The sequence below is a fragment of the Puntigrus tetrazona genome, unplaced genomic scaffold (genome assembly GCF_018831695.1).
Source record: "Puntigrus tetrazona isolate hp1 unplaced genomic scaffold, ASM1883169v1 S000000513, whole genome shotgun sequence".
NCBI lineage: Eukaryota > Metazoa > Chordata > Actinopteri > Cypriniformes > Cyprinidae > Puntigrus > Puntigrus tetrazona.
Window position 1 is genome coordinate 845,001 of NW_025048150.1, and position 23,069 is coordinate 868,069.

General features: G+C 38.0%; 1 protein-coding gene across 9 annotated transcripts in view; it reads right to left on the reverse strand.

Moving 5' to 3' along the window:
- The window catches only part of LOC122334317 (R3H domain-containing protein 2), a 50,718-nt gene that overhangs the window by 18,576 nt on the left and 9,073 nt on the right, over positions 1-23,069 (reverse strand). For 7 of the 9 annotated variants that reach the window (XR_006248740.1, XR_006248741.1, XM_043232141.1 and 4 more), the window contains exons 2-12: positions 7,507-7,709; positions 7,232-7,422; positions 5,734-5,775; positions 3,966-4,055; positions 3,653-3,776; positions 2,859-2,937; positions 2,049-2,108; positions 1,112-1,252; positions 927-1,035; positions 764-859; positions 342-373 (exon numbers count right to left, since the gene is read on the reverse strand). Coding sequence is in view for 7 of the 9 variants with exons in the window: in XM_043232141.1 (XP_043088076.1) it covers positions 342-373; positions 764-859; positions 927-1,035; positions 1,112-1,252; positions 2,049-2,108; positions 2,859-2,937; positions 3,653-3,776; positions 3,966-4,055; positions 5,734-5,775; positions 7,232-7,393 (935 nt within the window). In the remaining 2 variants the exon portion in view is untranslated. The remainder of the gene's footprint in view (positions 1-341; positions 374-763; positions 860-926; positions 1,036-1,111; positions 1,253-2,048; positions 2,109-2,858; positions 2,938-3,652; positions 3,777-3,965; positions 4,056-5,733; positions 5,776-7,231; positions 7,423-7,506; positions 7,710-23,069) is intronic. The other 2 variants (XM_043232137.1, XM_043232138.1) reach the window with 2 other exon arrangements.

Genomic DNA, 23,069 nt, shown 5'->3' on the forward strand with positions numbered 1-23,069 from the left:
AGCCATAATTGCAAAGTAATAAAAATAGGTTTAGAGATTTAAAAGAATTAGTTGGTAAAGAATTAAACTTTTTTTCAGCACTGAGCCGTTTCGTAAAGATATGGAATGAATGAATTATTGTTAATAAAATAAAAAATGACTGTTTAGCAGAAACTATAGTACTACGTTTTACAACTAAAACTCAAATTTAAAATAAAGACGACTCCCGTAAAGCCTAAGCATGCACACATCAGTCCTAAAAACCAAAGCAGTGGATTCTGGATGAATTTCTCATTTGTAAAAGACTCCCAGGTTAAAGTGTAGATGTAAAGAGCACTAACTAGCAGTGCTTTGAGTCTTACCTGTTATCATTGATGTATCCATTCTGTGAGGACTGTAACGGAAAATAAAAGCTATGAACAATTACGAAGCATAGGAACAGCAGAGCAGAGGTCCTTGTTACACATTACAAGCACTTGCTATTAAAAAAAAGCAATAAATTATGCATAATTACATACAAGCAACCCTGAGCCAAACCTTAATCTTAACCCTAACCATATAGTGTTAATAATTAATATTTAAATTTCTGCGATTAAAACGAAAGCATATCACTTTAAACCATGCATTCGGATGAAAAATTTGCACTCATCGGATTTAAGGATTCTGAGGTTTTTTTTGTTCTACAGAAACCACAGAAGTTTTAATGAAGCTTTCGTCTCACTGGAGAGCCGCTTTGAAACAGCCACCAAAACAACTGAACGGAAATCTCTACTGAAATTCGTACTTCTCGTGCAAAGATGCGGTCTCTGACGCGCTGGTACTCCTCCTCTCGCTCCTCGATGGACTTACTGCGGCGGCCGTCCTGCAGCGGAACCCGGATCTGAGAGACACGGGACCGTCAGAAAGCAGCCCAACGAGACGCGCGACTCAACCGCGGCCACACAAACCTGATTATCGTCTTTATCCATGCTGGCATCGTCTCGCTTCAGGATGAACTTCTTCTGGAAGTCCATGTTGCGCTCGTCTTTGATGTGCTCGGAGAACCTCTGCTCGGGGCTGAAACGCACAGAGAGCTCGGTTAGTCTGACAGGCGGCGCGCCGCGGCCGTTCCCGGCGTCCTCCGCCGCCTTACATGCGTGTGTTGCTGGTCTTGTTGATGATGACCGCTTTGCCCGTTTGGTCCACGTTGTGATCCATGCCGAAGTAGGCGGCGACCCGATGCAGCAGCATGCGATGATATGAGGTCATCTGAGGAAACTTCTTGTACTGATTACTGAAAAACAAGCCAGGAGAAAACAAGCTCGGTACAGCACCACCCTTCACCGTAATAAATAAACTAAATAAAAATCATCCGTGAAACTTGTGCAAAAACATGCTTGAACAACCACACTGCTGCAGTGCTCGCAATCTACCAAAAGAGGGCAACAAATATCATCTACACAATAAAGGGAAAACACAAACAGAGACAGATATTCTCATATGTTTTAATTACATATATTTTTGTAGAGAATATCTATACGGATAAGACAATGTATTATTAAAAATGTATTTTATATTTAATTATCCTAATATATTTATATAATATATAAACGTATTCATTATTAAAAATATTCAATATAATACATTAACAATTCTTACAACCTTACAATCTATTTACTTGCATGTTATTTATTTATTTATTTTTTACAAATGAGAAAAATGTAAAGATATTACTATTATTTTTACATATACATATATGTATACATATATACACACACACACATTACATATTAAATATATATATATATAAAAATAAAAATAAATATATATATAAAAAAAAAAATAAATAAATATATATATATATATATATATATATATATATATATATATATATATATATATATATATATATACACATATATATATATATATACACAGATACAAATAGCTGTAATAATTTAACTGTAAAAAAAACTAAAATATATATATATAAAATATATATGTTTTTTTTTTTTTTTACAGTTAAATTGTTACAGCTATTTGTATCCGTACAATTTAACAAATATTGATGATTTAATATAGAGGCTGACTTCTCATCATTAATGAAATCCAGGATGTCCTGTTCCAGCTTGAGCAGCATCATTCTGTCTCTGAAAGAATAAAAAAAAGATTTTACAGGTAAATGTGACACAGAAGAACAGAAAAAAAAGACCGTCTCGGTCTAAAATACAGCGTGTTTTAGGAAGCCAAACTAATTAGAATATAATGACGCCAACAATTTTGTATTATTACTATTACTATGACGACAGCAGACGTATCTTGATTTATTTTTCTTTGCATTGCAGTAGGGAAATCGTACTTGTATTTTGAATTTGGACTGCATCTAAACCGCTCGCGTTAAACGGCAGAAGGGCTTTCACTCTGGAGGAAAACATGCTTACAAACACACTTCACAACAAATACAGTGAAACCAGCGGCTTGATGAAGAGATTAGGTCACATAATGCCCAAAACACAACTTTAACATTAGAATAAGGTGAAATATATTTTAAAAACTACACTTTGCCTGGAAGAGCTATCGTTTCGCTAAGACCTCATATCCCTGTGTGTAACAATATCACATGTAGCATGTACTAAACTACCGAACACTTAATATTCATGCAAACATTAGCAGATGAACACATCCACACACCGACATTCGTGTCTCTGGAGCACAGAAACATCTTCATATAGTTGTATCTCAACCAAATATCGTCCCATCCTAACAAAAACTTTTAATGCTGAAAATCCCCGGATAAGATCACAGCCTCTTTCTCTCCGTTCTCCTCCTCACGACTACGACTGAAGGCTCACTTCTTGTCGTGCGTGATTCCTGACTCGGGGGAAAGCCGAGTGCCGTACCTGGGGTTGTTTTTTAGTGTGTTCACCAGGAACTCGTGCACGTCGATCCCTGTGGAATCGGTGTATTCCTGACTGGAGTCTGGAAGAGGACGGAAAACACATCAGATCATAACTCTTCAGTGAATTAAAGACGCTTCAGTCAAGTCGCCTTCATTTATACAGTGCTTTTAACAATACAGATCGCATTAAATACTCCGTTCAAAACAGGTCATTTAGTTAATTCTTCATATTTTGTTGCATCGTGGCTCATATAAAGTGCTGCTGGTTACAGAAGTGTTTTTCTTACTCATTTTGCCCCATACGGATTTGAAAGAATTCTATGTTAAAGCATTGTAAGCCACAAATTAAACCAACCGGCTACGAGGAGAATCACAAGCAAAAAAAAGCATATGAAGATCAGACAAAAAGACAAATATACAAGAGCTGGAGAGAACTACAAATCCCACGAAGCTCCGTCAACGACAAGCCAATAATGAAACTCCTGAGTGTTCATTTAAAGGTAAGTTTGTTGCTTGCTTTGTATTGGCCCAATTTTGTCATTTTCGGCGCTTCACGGGAGTGGGCGGAGCTAGAGATGGTGGAATTTTTCTCTACGGCATCATGGGTAATGTAGTTTCTCACCACATATTCCGCTTATAGCGTGATTATTCAAAAAATGTTGAATTAAAGCAAAAAGGCGGCTTTGAGGCGAAGAAAAAAATGAATGTTTGTACTTCTGCCGAGCTCTATTATATCGTACGTTGATAACAGGAACTAGTTTCCATAAAATAAACCATTAATAAGGAACGTCTTACCGCGCGAAAGCATCTTGCGTGGAGTTTTATCCTTCTTTTCCCTTTCTTCATTCTCGTACTCGTCTTTCGAGGATTTCTCTTCCTCTTTGTCAGATGGACAGCTGATGTGAAGCTGAATGATGTCCTGAAACAAACAACATGCATATATTTGGACGTGAATTTATGAATCTTAATGACCCTATGCTAACGGAGGCATACAGAATCAATTCTAGCGTGATCGGGAGTATTTTGTTTGCCAAAACGCACTTTGCACAGTCTACACTTCAACCTTTTGACATCAGAGTCTCAAATCGTCCGGCGTTTGTGCAGTTACCTGTGTTTCCGGAGGACCGTCGGTGGAAAACGGTCCTGAAGACTCCTCACAAACTGCAAGACTCCTCACCAGCTTGAGCTTTGCATTCGACTGAGATAAGAAACACAGGACAAAGAGATGCATCACAGAATTAAACGAGTTACTTTTCAGAAAAACAGCTGTTAGTTTTGAATACTGTACCACTTCTGTCCACCAAAAAATTAGAAATCAATATGAAAATCAAATGCAATTCAATTCCACATTTCAGTTGAGAAAACTTCCGCATTCGTAACCTTCCATTAAAAACGTAACTCTCCTCGTCTGTTTTTTGCTGACGGGAACGAGACAGACGGCAAGAAATCCCATGCACCCTGGATGATTATATTTGTGCGACAAGTACAAAGTGGTAATTACTAGTTGGAAGCTCTCTGGCAGAAAGCCTGTCAATTAAAGAACCATAATGACAGAGAAATATAAAATTGCACAACGCGTTTATTTTGCACGAAAAAAAAAACAGTGTAATTTCAGAAACCCTAAATACGAACGTCCCAGAAGGGGTTAAATACACGCTTTCAATCAGATTCTTACAGACACCATACGATCCCGCTGAGTGTTACATCGCTTAGCATTTCAGCTTTGTCACAGGTTAGTCACACCAGCAGCGTCTTTCTGTTGTTTTTTAGGCGCAAATGACATTTCCGTTAATGATCGGTGTGCACACGGCCGCACTTCCGGGGAAATCGGCTGGAAATAATGGCAGAAAAAACCCCAGCTAGTTGTCGATTGCGCATTACGAGTAAAAACAGGCGGGCTCCGAGTCACGGACAGGCAAGCGGTGGATCCCTACTTGGCAGGTTTGCCAACTAGTGCAAAGGAGACAGAAGTGAGCGAGAGGTCGGCCGGACAGGATCACCGGCAGCAGTGATGAAACATGACTGCTCTGCTTTCGTATGCATTTAACATACAGCTTTAAAAAGACGTGGGAAACTCGTCATGAACCCTCTGACCCAAGCCCATACACACACTAATGCTTTACCTGATCTAAATTTGAAATATTTTAATATTTTAAAAATATGTTTTTTGGATACCCGTGTAATGAATGTAGTTCTTTATTCTTTGTGTGTTCTATTTGTTTTCTTTATCATACAAAAGGTCTCCAGTCAAAGCTTGCTCTGTATGTTTGTGTATTAGCTTTTCCTATTCTATTTGTTTTAGTTATTATATAATAAAAATTGTCATAACACCTATTGCTTGTCATAAACATTATTGCTCTTTTGTTGATTTTGATTACTTCTATTGTCCTCATCTGCAAGTTGCTTTGGATAAATGACTAATTGTAATGTAATATTTATATTATCGTCATCGTCATCGTCATTATTATTATTATTATTATTATTATTATTATTATTATTATTATTATTATTATTATTATAATACATCATTATACTCTTGAATACTACTAAATTAATATAAGTGAATGTTTCGTTCTGATTTCTGCATTGAAATCATATCAGATTCAAATATATGATAAACATTATTATAAAATACTAGAAAAACTACACAAAATGTACAAACAAGACGTGACTGAAGCTACAGAAACACAGATGTTACGGGTCTGTAACGTTGATGTTAAACTCGACTGCCTGCTAAAGCCTGTCATGTTCAGGACTGAACTACAGACAGCAGCAGTGTGTGTGTGTGTGTGTGTGCGTGCGTGTGTGTGTGTGTGTGTGTGTGTGTGTGTGTGTGCGTGCGTGTGTGTGTGTGCATGCACGCTCACACACTTTACCTTGGCTCGTTTCCTAGTGTGGCCATGATTCTGACAGCGTCTCTGCGGGGAAAGACCAAAATATTTTTAGTGACCATTTAAATCATTCGTTAATAATGAACTTTAGCATGAAACAAAACCTGGGCAGGTTCACAGACACTTCACCAGAGGCCAGCTGACAAATAACATGGAGAAAATGTAAAAATCAAGATTTTACCTCTAAATAGGCCTGTGCAAATAATCATAGAGTTTCGGTTTTGGCTTCCAACGATTATGAAAATACAGTAATAACGTTGCTATTCCCTAGTATATCATTATATGCTAAAACTTTAAGATTTATACTCATTAAAGTAGACAAACCTGTTCATTAGAAGCGGGTGTCCTACTAATTGTGTCAATATAGAGTATATCACTATTTTTTTTAAAAAAGGTTTTGTCATATGGCCCACTCATAATTGTGATTATTTAAAAATAAAGTTAGTTTACATGACCTTTTTTCCAGATCACCATGTACAGTATAATTTACTTTCAAGTTTCTTTGAAAGAAAGCAATACTTGTATTAATCAAGAGCACATTCAATGGACTAAACCTGACAGTAAACTCATTTATAACGCCACAAATGTTCACCATTTCAAATAAATGCTGCTCTTTTGAACTTTATGCTCTTCTGTGAATCCTGAAAAATGAAAATATCGGGCAGCACAACATTTTTCAAGATTGATGAAATCATATTATCATCATTTTAAAATAATTGCTGAAGGACCATGTGACTGAAGGCTTGAATAACGATGCTTAAAAATCTGCTGAGCTTCACAGAAATACAGTTTGAAATAAAAGACGCTAGGGCTGGGCGATATATATATAACCCCTAAAACGATTCGTTTAAACACCCCCCACTTCTCTACGTCACAGAGTGGGTTCATTAGCATAACTCCGCCCACACGTTTACTCAGAGAAAGAAGGCGGGGCTATTACTCTGTCTGTAGTGTCGCTGCGGGCGCCATGTTCTGGAGACGCTGTGAAAGCGTGTTCAGAGCATTTACTGAGAACTGACTCCTGAATCTATGCTGACTGTGAACAGAGACTAGAAAGAGACTGATTCTAACTCTGCAAGAACAGTCTGGAGCTTCTGACTCACAACCTTCAAGTTAGTTACGTTCTCTTATTAAAAGAACCTGCAGCTTACTATAACGTCATTATAATCAGTAATTATGTCTCCACTGGATGCATCAAATGCCTCATTTGTAAAGGCTTTTACTGTTTTTGTGTCATAGCGCTGCGACACAGCATCACGGTATTCGTCCAATCACAACGCACTGGAGAGCCGGCCAATCAGAGCACACCTCACTGTTTTAGACCCGTTTCAGGAGGCGGGGCTTAGAGGAGAAACTATAATGTACAGTATGTGGAAAATAAAGCGTTTTTTGAACCTTAAACGCATCGCATTACACCGAATACACCTTTTAGCAGCATCATACGACCCCTTTGATTCAAATCTTTAGTTAGAGAGAGTCTCACTTGTGCATCCTGGGAGAGGTTGTCGTCTGGTTCCGTGCTGTCGGTGTTGGAGTCTTTAGCGGGCGCCGACGGGCTGTTTTTACCTCTGATGCCTGCGGGAGCCTCGGTGGACAGAGAGCCGTCGCCCTCCTTCATCCCGTCGGGCGCAAAGACCACAGACATGATCCCTCAAAGAGCACACCTCACAAACCCTGAAGCACAGACGGACACAAGCGTGAGATGCCGTAACATTTCATCAGGATTTTATCATCAAACACGGCTCGGCCGGCCTTTACCTGACACACCTGGGGCTGTAGTGTGATGGTGTGTGTTCTTCTGCGCGTGGGTGTGTGTGTGTGTGTGTGTGTGTGAGGGTGTGCGTGTGTTCTATGGCTGAGATGAGGGCGGGGGGGGCGTCATGTTGAACCAATGTCTTCTCAGTTTCCTTGCATGCTGGGCGACGTTCTTATAGACACAGCAATCGTCACAGCTCCACCTGCTGGAGAGAAACACTGCTTAGAGAAGCACTGTATAAACAGGTTGAATACAGCAGTATGAATGTGTCTGCGTGTGTAAACAGACGTGTTTGGCATGAAATACTAGCACACTACTTTCTGAAAAATGTTCAGTATATACACCATGCACTAAATAAAACAAGAATTGTATGAGATATTACCATCCCTATCATCAGTAACCAAATCAGAATGAGAATGTTCAAATATAATTCAAAAAATTTTATCAAATTAAATATGCAGAATTAAACAATTAAAAATAAACCAGATATTTCTCTTAGTGACTGAGGCATCCGGAACACAGAAGTTGAGCAAAATAATGAATAGAATATAAATACTTAAAAATATAAAAAGAACTGTACAGTTAAAAATACACCAGTGCAGAAGTATCCAGAACACAAAATAATACGGGAAAATAATACCATAAATATATAAGTGATAAAATAAAATTAAATGATAAAATTAAAAAAATTCTTAATTAAAAATACCCTTTTTTTGGAGCGAGAAGAATCCAGAACAGAGAAAGAGAAATTAATGAATAATAAAAAAAAAAAAAAATAACATTACGTTGCTAAATAAATTAAAATAAATAATTAATAATTTTATATTATATATATATATATATATATAATATGGGAATTGTACAACATGGAAAATGCGTCCATATGTATAAGCACTTAAAAATAATTTGATGCATAATTTATTGAGATCAATTTTGTAATTTGTACAGCATCAAATAATTTTGTGTTCATTCGTTATACTTCAAATAGAAGAACGCATGGTGGTATACAGGGCATCCAGCGCAGTGTGCTGCACATTTGGGAAATGTAGGTCACCCAGGATTTCTGCAAGCAGAACGTTCACACACTGCAGTGTACACACTACATACTGAGGAGCGCGACCGTGTGTGCTGCTTACACAGGGATGAATAATTTGAGCATTCGTCCAAAACGCATTAGACCTGTGTGTGTGTGTGTGGATGAGGGACAGTATGTGCACTAGATTGAGTAACTTGCCATCTGCTGTAAAACACACACACGCACACGCAGCAACTGCTTTTAAAAGCACAAGTCAAGCACATAATGCAGCAGCGGAGTGACTGAGGCGAAAGAGCGAAGGAAACTCCAGAGCTGACGTCATACTGCAGAGAGACTGAAGCAGACGGGTGGAGAGAGACTGAGCGCGCTCAGATAGCTGGGATTCCCGACTGCAGAAACCACGTCAGCAGCAGCACATGACACCGCCGACCAATCACACACTCACACACACACACACACACACTGCAGCGACGAGGCCACCCTTAAGAATCGACTGAAACAGATGAAGAAGATGAAGAGCTCTGAATGAGGGAGAAGAGCGTTCATGAATGAGCCATCGCTCATTCTCGCTCTCGGTTGCCAAGGAGACCAAGACGTCAGCCTCAGCTGCTCGAGCAAGAGAGAGATTCAAACATGAATATGAGGCAAACACTAATGTCTTCGAGGTGTAATGTGGAGCGCATCGCTCAGCCGGACCACCTTAATGGTGCCAGATATAAATAAAGCCCAATCTGTCATACGCTGGCATATTACACAACACACCTGAGCAGCTGTGCACACTCGTGTTGACACACACACACACACACACACACACACACAGAGTGACCCAGTTAAGACCGCTTTGATGACAACACACTATTGTGTCAAATTACCTTTGCTGCAGTATAAGCATACATCCAAGAAAAGAGCTCAAAACAATGATAATATCTGTGTTCTGAGGAGCAACAAAAACATCAAATATAGCAAAACAGAAAAAATGAGGCTGTGTTTAACATATGGTTTACAATGCAACCACGACAACATTTTGATTTATATTTACCCAATTAAACCCCAAATCTAACAGCCATTAGTGGGCAGAATTTTAAAGGCCACTAATTAGAATTTTGCATTATTTTGTTAAATCATAAATACATTTTAAAACTATAAATACGTAAAGAGATTACAAATAAATTCATTTTAAATCAAAAACTATTTTTTAATGGCATCTGCATAGCAGTCTGACGATGCATTGTGATTTTTAATGTATTGTTTTTGGGTTTTATTTGCCTTTACACAAACCCTTTGAACTAAACAAGGAGAAAAATATACCTTTCTTCTCAAACAGAAGAAAAAAAAAATCATTGTGCATTGTGAGAAAAGCCCAGCACTGTTTAACATAGATAACTGATTTGAGAAATGCAATGTAAGACATTAAAAAAAAAAAAAAAAAAAGATAAAAATGTTGCATATTATATATAAACAATAAATCCTTAAAAACAATATGAATGATAAAAACATCCAAAATAATGTTATGCAATGTCAAAAAAATGATTTTCCTAATGCATAAGAATGCCTTATAGGTTCAAGCTGGTTAAAAATCTGCAATTGTGTGTTTTGAATATTGCTGGCTAGTATGAAATCTTCCAAATGCATAAATGTTAGGTGAAATATGAGCAGGACGTGTTTTCATGAGCTTCACTCAAAGCAGACTGAAAGGAAGAGAAAATGAGAAAATGCCAGAATGAAAGCAAGAATAAAGAGCGAAAGATTTCTTGTGATGCTGTGCTGTGGTTTTATAACACTGCCTGCATGTGTGGGCAGATACTGTGTGTGTGTGTGTGTGTGTGTGTGTGTGTGTGTGTGAGAGAGAAAGCTCATTGATGGTCAGATCGCTGTAACTCGCTGAACTGCAGGGAAAATGCGTCACTGAAGGATTCCCTGCTTTAACAGATCGTGCAGCGAGCGACAGCGCAGACCGAAGGACGGAGCGAGTGAGGAAACCAATAATGAGAAAAGGGAAGGAGGGATGATAGAAAGAACAGCAGAGGAGGGAGAGATGAGTCAGAGTCGCTCCCACCGGACTGAGTGGGCTGAGAGGGGGAGGATGACGTCACATGACCTGACGATACAGGGCGAACGAGCACTACAACATAAAGAGAGAGAGAGAGAGAGAGAGAGGGTCCCATCTCCAGATCAGAACCTCTCATTTATACATTTTTATTTTTCTTGACTCCTTTTTAATGGTTAAACGACCCACTTTTTGGAGCGTTCGGGCCCGTTATAGTTCCAGGATCTCCATTAGCTCTTCACAGTGAACTAAAACACGCTTTAAACATACTATCTTTGTATTTAAATCATGCAATTAGTCAGACCTTGTAGTACACTTTAACCATCTTTCACACTCAAGCGACTAAATGCATGGTTTTAAATAGACATAGCATGTTAAATAAATAAATAAAAATAATATTTGGAAATGGCTTTGTGTATTTTGCTCACACCAGAGTAAATTTGTGATCATGATGTAAAAACGTTACCCACTGAAGAACCGTTTCTGGTTCCCCTAAGAACCTTCAAGCAAGCAGTTATAAAAAAATAACCATTTCAAAAATCTAATGATCCTTTTCACACTATAAAGAACATTTATATAACGCAAAAGATGCTAAATGCTACTCATGAATCTTCGAATAGAAGAACTTTTAAGAGTGCGTTCAGGTTAATACAATTTAAAATTAAGTAACAAAACAACTGCAATGAAAAGCATACATTTTGCAGAATGTTTACTCAAAAGTAATGCAATAATGCCAAAATGGCAAGCGATGGACCCTGGCATGCTTTTAACAACAGAGAAGGAGGAGCATGTGTGATTCAGAACGCGTTTCCTTTACAAACATCCCAGCATTTAAACAAACCCGAACTTAAACTGATGCATTCAAACTCTCGGCTGTCGATGTCCAGATGCATCTATAACGGATTCTGTCAGGAACGCAGAGTATGTTACACAATCAGACACAACGCTCGTGAACTCTGATCAATAAGACAAGAAGCTCGGATCCAGGAATAACAAAACCGGCGCTCCGCTAGACCACCATGCATCAGTGGACGAGCCGGGGCTGTGTGGGAGAGAGATCGTTCAGCCCATCTCCATCTTTTATTCTCTAAAAATAAGTGTGTCAGGTTAAAATCTGGGCCTGTTTTGGCTCCCATTACGAGCCTTATGCAATCCTCACTTCCCTCCGTTTGAGACCGAGAGAAAATTCTCAATGATGAAACTGAAGCCCCATTGGACGAGGCCTCCGCCAATAGCACGAGGAGCTCCATGGCAACAGGCTCTGTCACCAAGAGAGAATAGATCTCCCTCCGCCCCATGTGGTGCACATCTGCCCCGTACCCCAATTACACACACACACACACACACACACACACACACACACACACACTGTGAATCACCCTAACTACCCGAGTGTGTGTTTGAAGGGCAGAGTGAACACACTTCACCCCGTCACACACCCCTCTCTCGCTCTCTCTTTCTGTCTCTCTCTCGGAGACAAACGCCAATCACGTCTCCGTTCCTTCAGGACTGACACAGGTAGTAGGTGACATAACAGCCAATAACGTTTGCTATTTTTGTACCGGCGCAGGCAGAAACACAATCAAGACTTCTGCTGCCAGAACGCTGGTTTGCCATCGTCAGTCAAAACTCAGTCTGCTTGCAAAGAGCTTGATTGACAGGCGATCTGACCAATCATTACGCTGATTCCGCCATCTTGCCCGACAAAGACAGAGAGTGAATTAACTTTGGTGGAAAAAGTTTGTTTACTGACGTCCTTCTGTGATTGAAACGATAATAATAATAATAATAAAATATATATATATATATATATATATATATATATATATATATATATATACATATATATATATATATATACACATATATATATATATACATATATATATATATATACACATATATATATACACATATATATATATACATATATATATATATATATATATACATATATATATATATATATATATATATATATATATATATATATATATATATATACACACACACACACACACACACACACACACATATACATACACACATATAGCTCAGTCATTTTTCTGTTTATTTCCAATAAATCATGTATCATTTTGAAGGTGTATGTGAATATAAAATTCAAACTCAGGATCAGAGTTGGTTTTCGAGATTTAATGGATAAATGGAGGTCAGTCTTTCCGGTTCAACAGAAAAACAGAAACTGTCAATAGTGCAAGACCGATATAGAACAACAACAAACTTTGTTTTCAGGACGGCCTTTAAAATCAAGACCAGCTGACATGAAACACACCCAGAGCACTCACCAATTATTACAAAGCTTCATAAAAATGACATGCAAAAACAGGCACAGTCTATATTGGGAGAGCCGTTGCGTACAGCACAGCATTTTCAGACAATTACACAAGTTCTTGTGTGCAGACGAAATAACCGACTAGAACCGAGAGCGAAATAAAGGGTCCCCAAAAATCTGCATAAAGCTAGAAGGAGAGGTGATCTGCTCTGACAAGCGCTTGATTCAATTACAGCTCTTTACGAAATGAAGCGATGCGCCACACAATCTCAACTGCCGCCATGATTTGAATCGATGATCTTGGAACGCTTCGTAATTCTTCTCAAAAACGCGTCGAAAAAGAGACAAAAGAAATCGAGCGTCTGGATGCGGTCGGGTTTTACCAGCTGAAAGGAGATCAGAGAATTAATATAGAACAATTTACACCGAGTACTTTCCCATCAATTATTAAATTCCTCAACAGATGCGCTGAAATGAATCAATGTGGTGGGTTCTGAAGAGACGCACACTTCTACCACACACAGAAAAATGCGTCTGAATGATATCCATTTGATCAGATCGTGCCATCGAATCTTCTCACAAGGGTTTCTACATAACTAGCCTGTACAGAAGCATCAGAGAGCTCTAAACAAGCGTAACCGTCCGGGACTTCTTAGGGTCGGACAACACAGAATGGGTAGTTTCTGACGAACAGATACAGCTCGCCACATTCATGTGGGCAGCCGTGCTGAATTAATAAATACAGACAGTAATAACACACAGAAATAAGCAGCAAACACACACGATCAGCGGCATGAGCAGCCCACGCTAGCGCTCCGTTAGCAGACTGGCAGCCATTAAAACACAGCAGGACGATCCGTGACTGGACTTCCACTACAGAGGTGTGCGTTTCTCACACCGTACGGGGGATTTCGATTCTTAGCCTTGCATATTTGTCCAGGGCCGTCGATCTAACTTGTAATCGGATTAATTCGTCTAATTAATTGTAAATAAATCACAATTTGGGATGAGAAAGTACCCCCAATAGATCACATAAAATCATTGCTTTAAATGGTAAAAGTTTTGAAGAGACAAAAACAATTGTTAGAAACACATTCTGATTGCATAATTATAACGAAAGGGTATTAATGCGTTGTTTTTTGCCAGCAGGTGGCAGCATTCACTGACGGCGGGCGATGGAGTCATTGAATCATTCACTCAATGGATTCATTCAAAAGCAAAGCACGTTTTTATGTCCTTCACTCGAAAACTTTCCTCCAGCTCGCAGATCACTGAGGAGCTACGCAATATCACGTTGGGTTACACAGGTGATTCAATACTGAGTAGATCGTCAGTGATCTACGGCTGATGGAGGTTTACTGCTCAAAGAACCAGCTTTACTGACTACAGCAAACAATGTATGGCCCTTATTGCATGAGTGACCTCTACTGGAACCCTTGGAAGGGTCTTAACAGGAACGTCCTAAACCTTTGATCACTTAGAATCTATTTTGAACTTGGTTTGTTTACATTTTCCCCTTACAAATTCGTTTAGTGCCAAAAACATCAATATTTCAATAAATATCGATACTGAAATATCTGAATGGTCTTGATATACCAACACTAGCCAAGCTGAATTTATTTCAAACCTATTTAATTCACACCGAGACAAAAACTAATTTTTCAGATCTCCCCATGTGACAAGGATCAACCAATCAGCTTCATCCTTTCCCCCAACAGCACTGAAAGCTGTACAGGGATAGCTATTTAATAAGTGAACACGACGTTAAAAATCAAATAATGTTAATTTATTATCCAGCATTTATGAACAATGAGCAATGCATTTGTTGCAGTATATTTAATACAGTAATAAAAAAAGTTGTTGTTTATTGAACTGTACGTAAAGTTTGTATTATGTGACCCTGGAGCACAAAAGTCATACGGAGCACAGGTATATTTGCAGCAATAGCCAACAATACACTGCATGGGCCAAAATTGTTCGAAGAAGATACTTCTTGAATATTTGATTAGTAATATGCAATTTTTTGGACCACTTTACAGGTGATTTTCTCAATACGTCGAATTCCAGATGATCAAACTATTGAGTCTCAGCTAAATATTTCCCCATCCCAACAAACCAGACATCAATGGAAAGCTGCTTATTTATCATGCACATGTGGTCCTGGCCGCATGTTTGCAGATCGAGAAAAGCAGCACTCTTGCTGGCGTGATATTACTTGATATAAAGTGTACTGTATGATATGAATACGAGAGCCGTTTTCCCCTCTCATATCTTAGGCTCATATAAGTGCATTCTAATAGAATCCATCACACAGCGAGTCCTGCATCATGTTTATCAGACACCGCATCAAAAAAGATGAAGGACAAGTCTGGACAAGGTGTTATTTACCTAAATCTGTTTGCAATGCATCACTTTTGTCCCGTTTTTTTAATTGCTCTAAAAGAATGCATTAAATCCTACATGCAACGCAATGATCTGATCGGCTGATTGAGCACATTTCAGTGATGTAGCGGTGCCCTCGGTGACGTGTTTAGCCCCGGTGCTGCCCGCTTCACACTGCGCCAGGCCATCTGTTAAGATACCACTGTATCCCGTCCTTACACTCTCCTTCCTCCAGCTCCAGCTCTCTCAGTGTGGAAAAACACGTCTATTTTCATCCATCCTCCTGCTGCTTCAGCCGAGAGAGAGAGAGAGAGAGCTAGACAGCAGCAAAACCTTCAAACAACCATTTTTTTTTTTTACAGAGATTGAGAAAAACGCACTGAGGATTATTTCATTAGCCTGGCATATGCCACGGACTGGCAGCAGTCGACCGCCACTGGACCGCATGAATCCTCGCTGGCGGTCACTACACCTCACGCTGCTAAAATCTCTCTTTCTATTACACATGAATACAGTTAATGCATAAACACAGCATTTTTTGGAAATATGCACATGCATGTGTGTGTGTGTGTTTATATACGTGAAATTTAAAAGAGCTTTTTGGCAGCACACCCAGCAGATGGGTTCAGTACAAACAGGGATGGAAAGCACCCCATTTCCACGGTTAAATATACTGCTGGATCTTGGGGTTTTTTCTGGACATCTTGTTCAGATAAATGCCATCATGGATTCTATCAAACAGCAACAGATAAAAAAATATATATATATATGAAAGCATGCCTCTGTTCTAAATCTTATAAAGGGCCGTGGTTGGATCTTCCATGAGAACAAACACAAAAATGGGTTGTTGGAAACAAAACGAAGCCTCTGCCATGTTTGTCCCAGTCCTCTGAACTGAACCCTGCAGAAAATGAATGTGGAGAGACTCTGGATGAGGGAATGGTCTCAGGTTATCAGGTGTCCTCCGAACTCTTCAGGCATTACAGGAGAAAACCCAGAGCTGTTATCTTGGGAAAAGGACGTTGCAATAACTGAGTGCCAAAACGTGAACTAGAGAAAGCGTTTATTTCACAATAAGAGCCCCCTCCTCCCCAATACTGTGGATTTTTTTTAATGAAAGATCAAAAGCATAAACAATGCAGATTTTTACAGTCACCTTTGCTCATATTAATCAAGGGTGCTAATATTAGTGGAGGGCCCTGGATATATATATATATATATATATATATATATATATATATATATATATTAAAATGACAAGCTATAATGTTCTGTAGTGTATAAATGTATCATGTACATTATAATATGTATATTTCACTCATTATATAATCGAATATGTACATGTTCAGGAAATGAATGCCAAATAGCTAGCAATATCATTAATTCCATGCATTGAAAAACTATAAACAACACTTAAAAGGAAAACAAAAAAGAAAAAAAAAGCTGACTGCAGTGCATTATTCTTCACACGTAAAGTGTCCAGTTTTGTACACTTTTGTACACCATGGCATTACGAGTTCACATTCACGAGTTCACGTTTCTGTCCTTGTTGTTTTTTAATAAAAGCCAATAAATCCATGAGAGCGAATCAGCACACTTTTACACGCTGCTACAAAGATTACGTGTTTTTAAAAATAAAAAATATAAAATATAATATTCATTTTCATTTTGTAAATGACCCGTTTTTAAGGTATTATTACTTAAAACAAAGCAACTGTAGTTTGATTGATATTACTTAAAATGTGCAATAAAAGAACAAAAAAAAAAACTACTTGATTTGAACAAATTATTTGCAATTGAACTCTTAACTGTCAACTCTCAACGTTAGACGTCAGTGTAGAGATCCTTGGAAACTTTACAGAGCGTCAAGAGCTGAATTTAGACAGTCGTACCAAAGCCTCAGGGTCACGGCGGATCCACGGCGGAGCCATAAATCAACACGTCTGGAGCCGGCGACTGACGCTCATCACCACCGGAGTACAGTTACACTCCTCAAACACACTCCGGACAGCCTGGGATTTCAGCTGCGCTTCAACACGGCTTCTTATGAACACAAACAAGAGCGGATCCAGTCCAGAAACACAAGATTGATCTCATCTGTTTATGCATCATAATAATAAACCATTTCTGCAACGAGGAAATCCAGAGCAATAGTTCTGTTTAGTATTCAAACAAATATGAACATCTGCGTTTCGCTATTTATCCAACCATTAACGAGCGATATTGTTAAAACCCCAAATAGATGATATATACATATACAAACATATATATCTCTCAAGGCAAACAGATGCATGTATACATTTAAGAACAATTTTGTGCTTATAAAATTTATATAATTTATTTTATTTTTATAAATTATATATATATATATATATATATATATATATATATATATATATATATATATATATATATATATATATATATAAATCAAAATATATAAATGTAAATATTTTCCAATCATATACGATCTGCAATTAATCGCACTACAAAATCAATTGCAAACTAATTAAAAATTAATTGCTGATGAAATACTTTCCCTGACGAACAGAAAGGAGCACAATAAGAGCAGCTACAGCGTCACAGCTATGTTTAAAGAGAAATCATCCGTGTTGGGATAACAGACACTCAGCGGCTGCTACTGTATAATATATTATTAACACACTATCCGCCGATTTCACATTAGGACCTTACATGAGAGGAAAGCAGTGAACCTGATGACTTTGAAGCCAATTACACAGCTAGCTGCTCTCTATGGGCTGCTATTGATTTTTCCCTTTCACTGCCTCAATCTCTACACACACACACACACACACACACACACAGAAATTACACACAATTATACAGCTTTTTCCCACGGTTGCTCATTAGTATGCAAAGGAGACATCAGCTATCAAGTACACAGACAGCACAGATAAACAGACTCCCAAACGACTTCTGACTAAATGATAAGTAAAATACACACGTAATGGAAGCGAACATGAAACGCACACGAATGAAGAACGCATTTAAAGCGCACCATCGCCAATTTTCGAAAATGAGTAAATGAAGACATCCTGCGAAGTTTTTAATCTGAAAGTGCAGCGTGTATAAAGTTATCCCAAGCCGTTTCGTGTCGATGCTGAACTCATTCGTCACCACCAGGGGGCGCATTTGCGGCGGTAAAACGCTGCACACGAAGCAGGACTGCTCTCATAAACATTGCTTTATCGGACTTTACATGATGAGCTTCGACCAATCACCGATTAGAGTCACGCAAAACTAGGGTTCCGAAAACTAAAGCGCTGAGCCAATCGTTTAGGAGCCGTTGAGCAAGTAAGGTAAAAATAAATGCATATTATAAGCCAATGAAAGCGTTTTCTTGCGTGGATGTCAACCTGTTGCTGAAGACTCCCAAAACCAAAACATGAATCTTTCATAAACCATAATAGGAGCGCTTCAAGCTACAGAAGCATAAAGACTACCAAACACCGAAGAGCAGCGCGATTAAACGAAATAAAATAAAACCCCAATACAGCTTAGCGCAATGATCAAACTTTATTAAATATACATATGCACTGCATCTTTTAGATTGAAGCTCAGTGTTCATTCACACGCAAGCAGCTCGACATTGCAATTTAAGTTATACTTTAATACTTTAAAGTGTTTTACTTCATTTTAGCAGATGCTTTTATCTAAAGCGACCGGAGGACAGCAGAATCGATCAAAATCAACTAACCAGCAACGATAAGCAAAGTGCTACGATATAATCAGAATTACTATATAATAACAGATATTATTATTAGCATCATTATCATCATCATCCGTTTTAGTTTGGATTTTTTCCCAATAATGATTCAAACCGAAAGACAAACAAGCAAGCGCGTAACATGCACGACAACACAACGTTCGTCAGAAACATTAACGGCATTTTCCAGAAATTGTGCCGCTTTAATATGGATTACATGAAACACACGGAAGCGTGTCAGCGACGGCTTGGAGCCGCGAGCAGATGGCCGGTGAATGACAGCGGGTTCACAGTAAGCGTGAAGATGGCGTGACTGAACCTGAAGAAACTCAACCACACCTGCTACACACCAGCAACGAAGCAGAACCAGCCAGATCAACACACACACACACACACACACACACACACACACACACAGGCTGACGAAACACCTCAACCTTTTACCCTTTTTTTTAATATGCTTTTATAATAACATACAAGCTGCAAGATTTACACAAGCCTCGTTTAAAAAGATCTCGCATTGCCGTAAATGGTGGCATTCTCCACCTAGCGGATTGGTTCGAGCTTCATACTTGAGTATCTCCCCTGAAACCCTCCACCTCCCCAGCTCCGCCTCCCCAGCTCTGCCTCCCCAGCTCCGCCTCCCCAGCTCCGCCTCCCCAGCTCCGCCTCCCCAGCTCCGCCTCCCCAGCTCCACCTCTACAGATCCGCCTTGGGTTATTTCATATATTCGTAAAGCAGGGAGGCGGCGACTAACTCGCTTCTGCGGTTAACCGCAATTTAAAACGCCACAGTTAATTAATCGTGAAGGCTCTGCTAAACAGAGGAACCAAACCGATCCTTTAACTCCATCAGAGAAATGTCTGTCGACGGTATGGGACCATTTCGAGCATATATTACCGTAAACGACTGAATACCGCTCGGCCAGCTGTAGGCTACCTTGAACGATTTTAATGCATGACAAATTGTCATTAAGTTACAGCGTGTGTTTATACTAAACGTATTTGGACAGCTTTTCATACAAATACCTAGAAGCCACATTACATTTTTACAATGGTTTATTTATTTATTTATGATTTCACGCCAAGCCGGCAACAATGGCTATATTCACGGCAAGACGAAATGTCTCAATTTCACAATTTATTATGTGTGTAACGTATAACACACACACTGTTACCATGGTAGCGAGGCACTATATTTGTGGTTTTAACGGTGATAATCATAATCTAAATGTATGCCAAAACACCTCAAACAGTCAGATTAATTACAAATTAGGTAGCTATAAGTTTTACAGATATAAATGATTTTGATAATGAACAAATCTACATCTGCATCCTAACGCAAACTACTTTGTGTTAATATTCTTGATTTGAACCAATATTACTCATCTAGAACATGAAGCTAAGATTAGTTTTTTCTATTAAGATATTTATTTCGTTGAGGAAAGATGACTGGAACAGTGCTAAGAATTCAGTTTAATAGTTTAAAACGACTGCATTTAAAATTAAACCAAGAAAAAAAAAATCATGATAATTATCGATAGAGGTAAAAAAAATAATGCGATTTTTTTTGGCTAACTATTACCATACTGAAATAAGACATGTAAATTAATGAATATATACATGAGAATTATCTAGTTGTTAGCTTAGCTATACAGTGCAATTACATGAATAAATAAATATATATAAAAATAAATATATATAAAAATAAATATATATATATATATATATATATATATATATAATATATATATATATATATAAATAAATATATATATATATATATAAATATAAATATATATATATATATATATATATATATATATATATATATATATATATATATATATACACACACTATATAATATATATACTATAATATATATATAATATAATAATATATATATTACACCACATTCATATAGCATACATCCAAACACCTATATATACACAGCCATACCTACACTCAACATTATATATACACACACTACAAACCCTTTATACATTAATATATAACGCACTATCACATCTAAGTCTCCTGCACAACCTAACAACACGAGTTCACTCATTCTGAAGATCTCAATTTTGCATTTGCTGTCCAGCAACACCTTTTCCAGGCAATCACGGTGTGAATGACAGATCGCTTATTTATCGTAACGAATGCTATAAACGGGCGAGATTGTGCAAATGTGACTCGGGCCTGGCACGGCGTTCAGTCTATTGAGCTAATTGAGAGCGCGCTAATTTCTGTCACAGCTCGATAACAAGATAACAAAAGGCTAAATATTTATTTTCGGGGAACAGGTTGACTCAGCGCTCGGACATCTTGCGCTCGTCGTTGTCAGAAGCTGCGTGAGTCAGCGGCAATATGTCGAGTTCTTCACGAAACCGTCAGCTGTGCCGTTAATATTCATGAGGACGGAGACGGAGACACATGGCTTTCACTCATTTACTGCACGGATCTGAAAACGAGTGAAAACGTGGCAAAACTGGTGAAAGTGTGGATACGTCCTGATAGTTAGTTAAATTAACTAGTTGTCAGCTGAACTTGAGTCAGCTAACCTACCAATTTATTAAAAACCGATTAGCCGCTCAGACAACCTTCATAAATGCGTGCAAATAATTTAATAATACTTCATTCGTTTGTGTATAACACCATGCTAATTTACTTTTTTTTTTTTTTACTGTATTTAATCTTCCCAAAAGAGTTACAATAAAAATGTATTATTCCTGTAATTCCTGATTTTTTTCTATAACAGTAGCAACAACGAAAACAACAATACATTTGAAATAAAACTACTGCAATATTTTACTGTAACAGAATATAAAAAATAAAAATTGTATTTTACAGTAAAAATAAAATTATAACTAATGATAGTATTATTTAGTTGTTATACTTTACTGTGGGTTTATTTTACAGTGCAACTGAAAAATTGCAAAAGCAATAAGAAACAAATACTAAATACTACTATTGTATAAGAAAACGATAAGCTTTTTTACACTGCAACTGAAAAATGACACTGTAAATAAGAATTTTATATTTTTTACAGCTCTGAAAAATTACTAAAATAATACTAATAATAAATGTAAAATACTAACTTACAGTAAAATAATTATACAGTAAAAATAGAATTTTTCTGGTGTATGACAGCCTGTTTATAAGCGCTTATTACACTTTGGAGAATGAAATGTGAAATGCACGAGCGTAAATAAACACAGTGCCCTATGAAACTAATTCAATCTCAGCCTTTGTGAATTGATGATGGTGGATTTCTTTAGATTACTGGCACGGCCTGATTTAAAGCTGCAGGTTTTCACATCACTAAACAAACGCGGCTAATTATAACCTGCACACGTTCGTGCATTATGTAATATACGTCCATGCGATGCATGTGATCCGAAGCTGTAGGACTCTCCAAAAATGTCTCCAAACAGGTGTTTGAGTATCAATTAACAGCCGAGCCGTCAAACGAGCGATGCGTTTCCAAATAACCACTTCTGCACGGGCTGAAAAATGAAAAGCGAGCGATTAAACGAGCGTTACAGGATGAGGAGGGAAAACGTGGAGAAATAACCGTGTGAGAGCGCCGCGTGTTATTTATAGACGCAGATACTTTATTCAGGAGAGCAGCATTGTGCCGTCTCCATTTCTCTGGCTTGATTCGCATCTCTGCTGAGGATTCACTCGCTCTTTGTTTCTCTCTCTTGCTGACACTCTGTTCTGGCACACGGCATCCAAAAATAACCCGTGTGTTTGCGTGAAGCTCAGGTGGAGACGCACACGCGTGGATCGGCTCTGCAGGAAAACATGCCTCGCTCTCTGTGTGGAGGAGGAGGCCCGGACACAAACAATATTCACCGATTACAATTAAACGACGCCATCAATAACGGAAAGACTTCTGTAGCCTGGCTGTTAAATGGCCAAAACAAGCGTGCAACGTTTTTGATGCTAATAATTCAACGGTACCATAATAATAATTATTTTATTTTATTTATGTGTTAATTATTATCTATTATTTGGTTTAACATTTTATAAAAATGGCTATTATTATAAATTATGATTATTAGGAGTATTACTAAT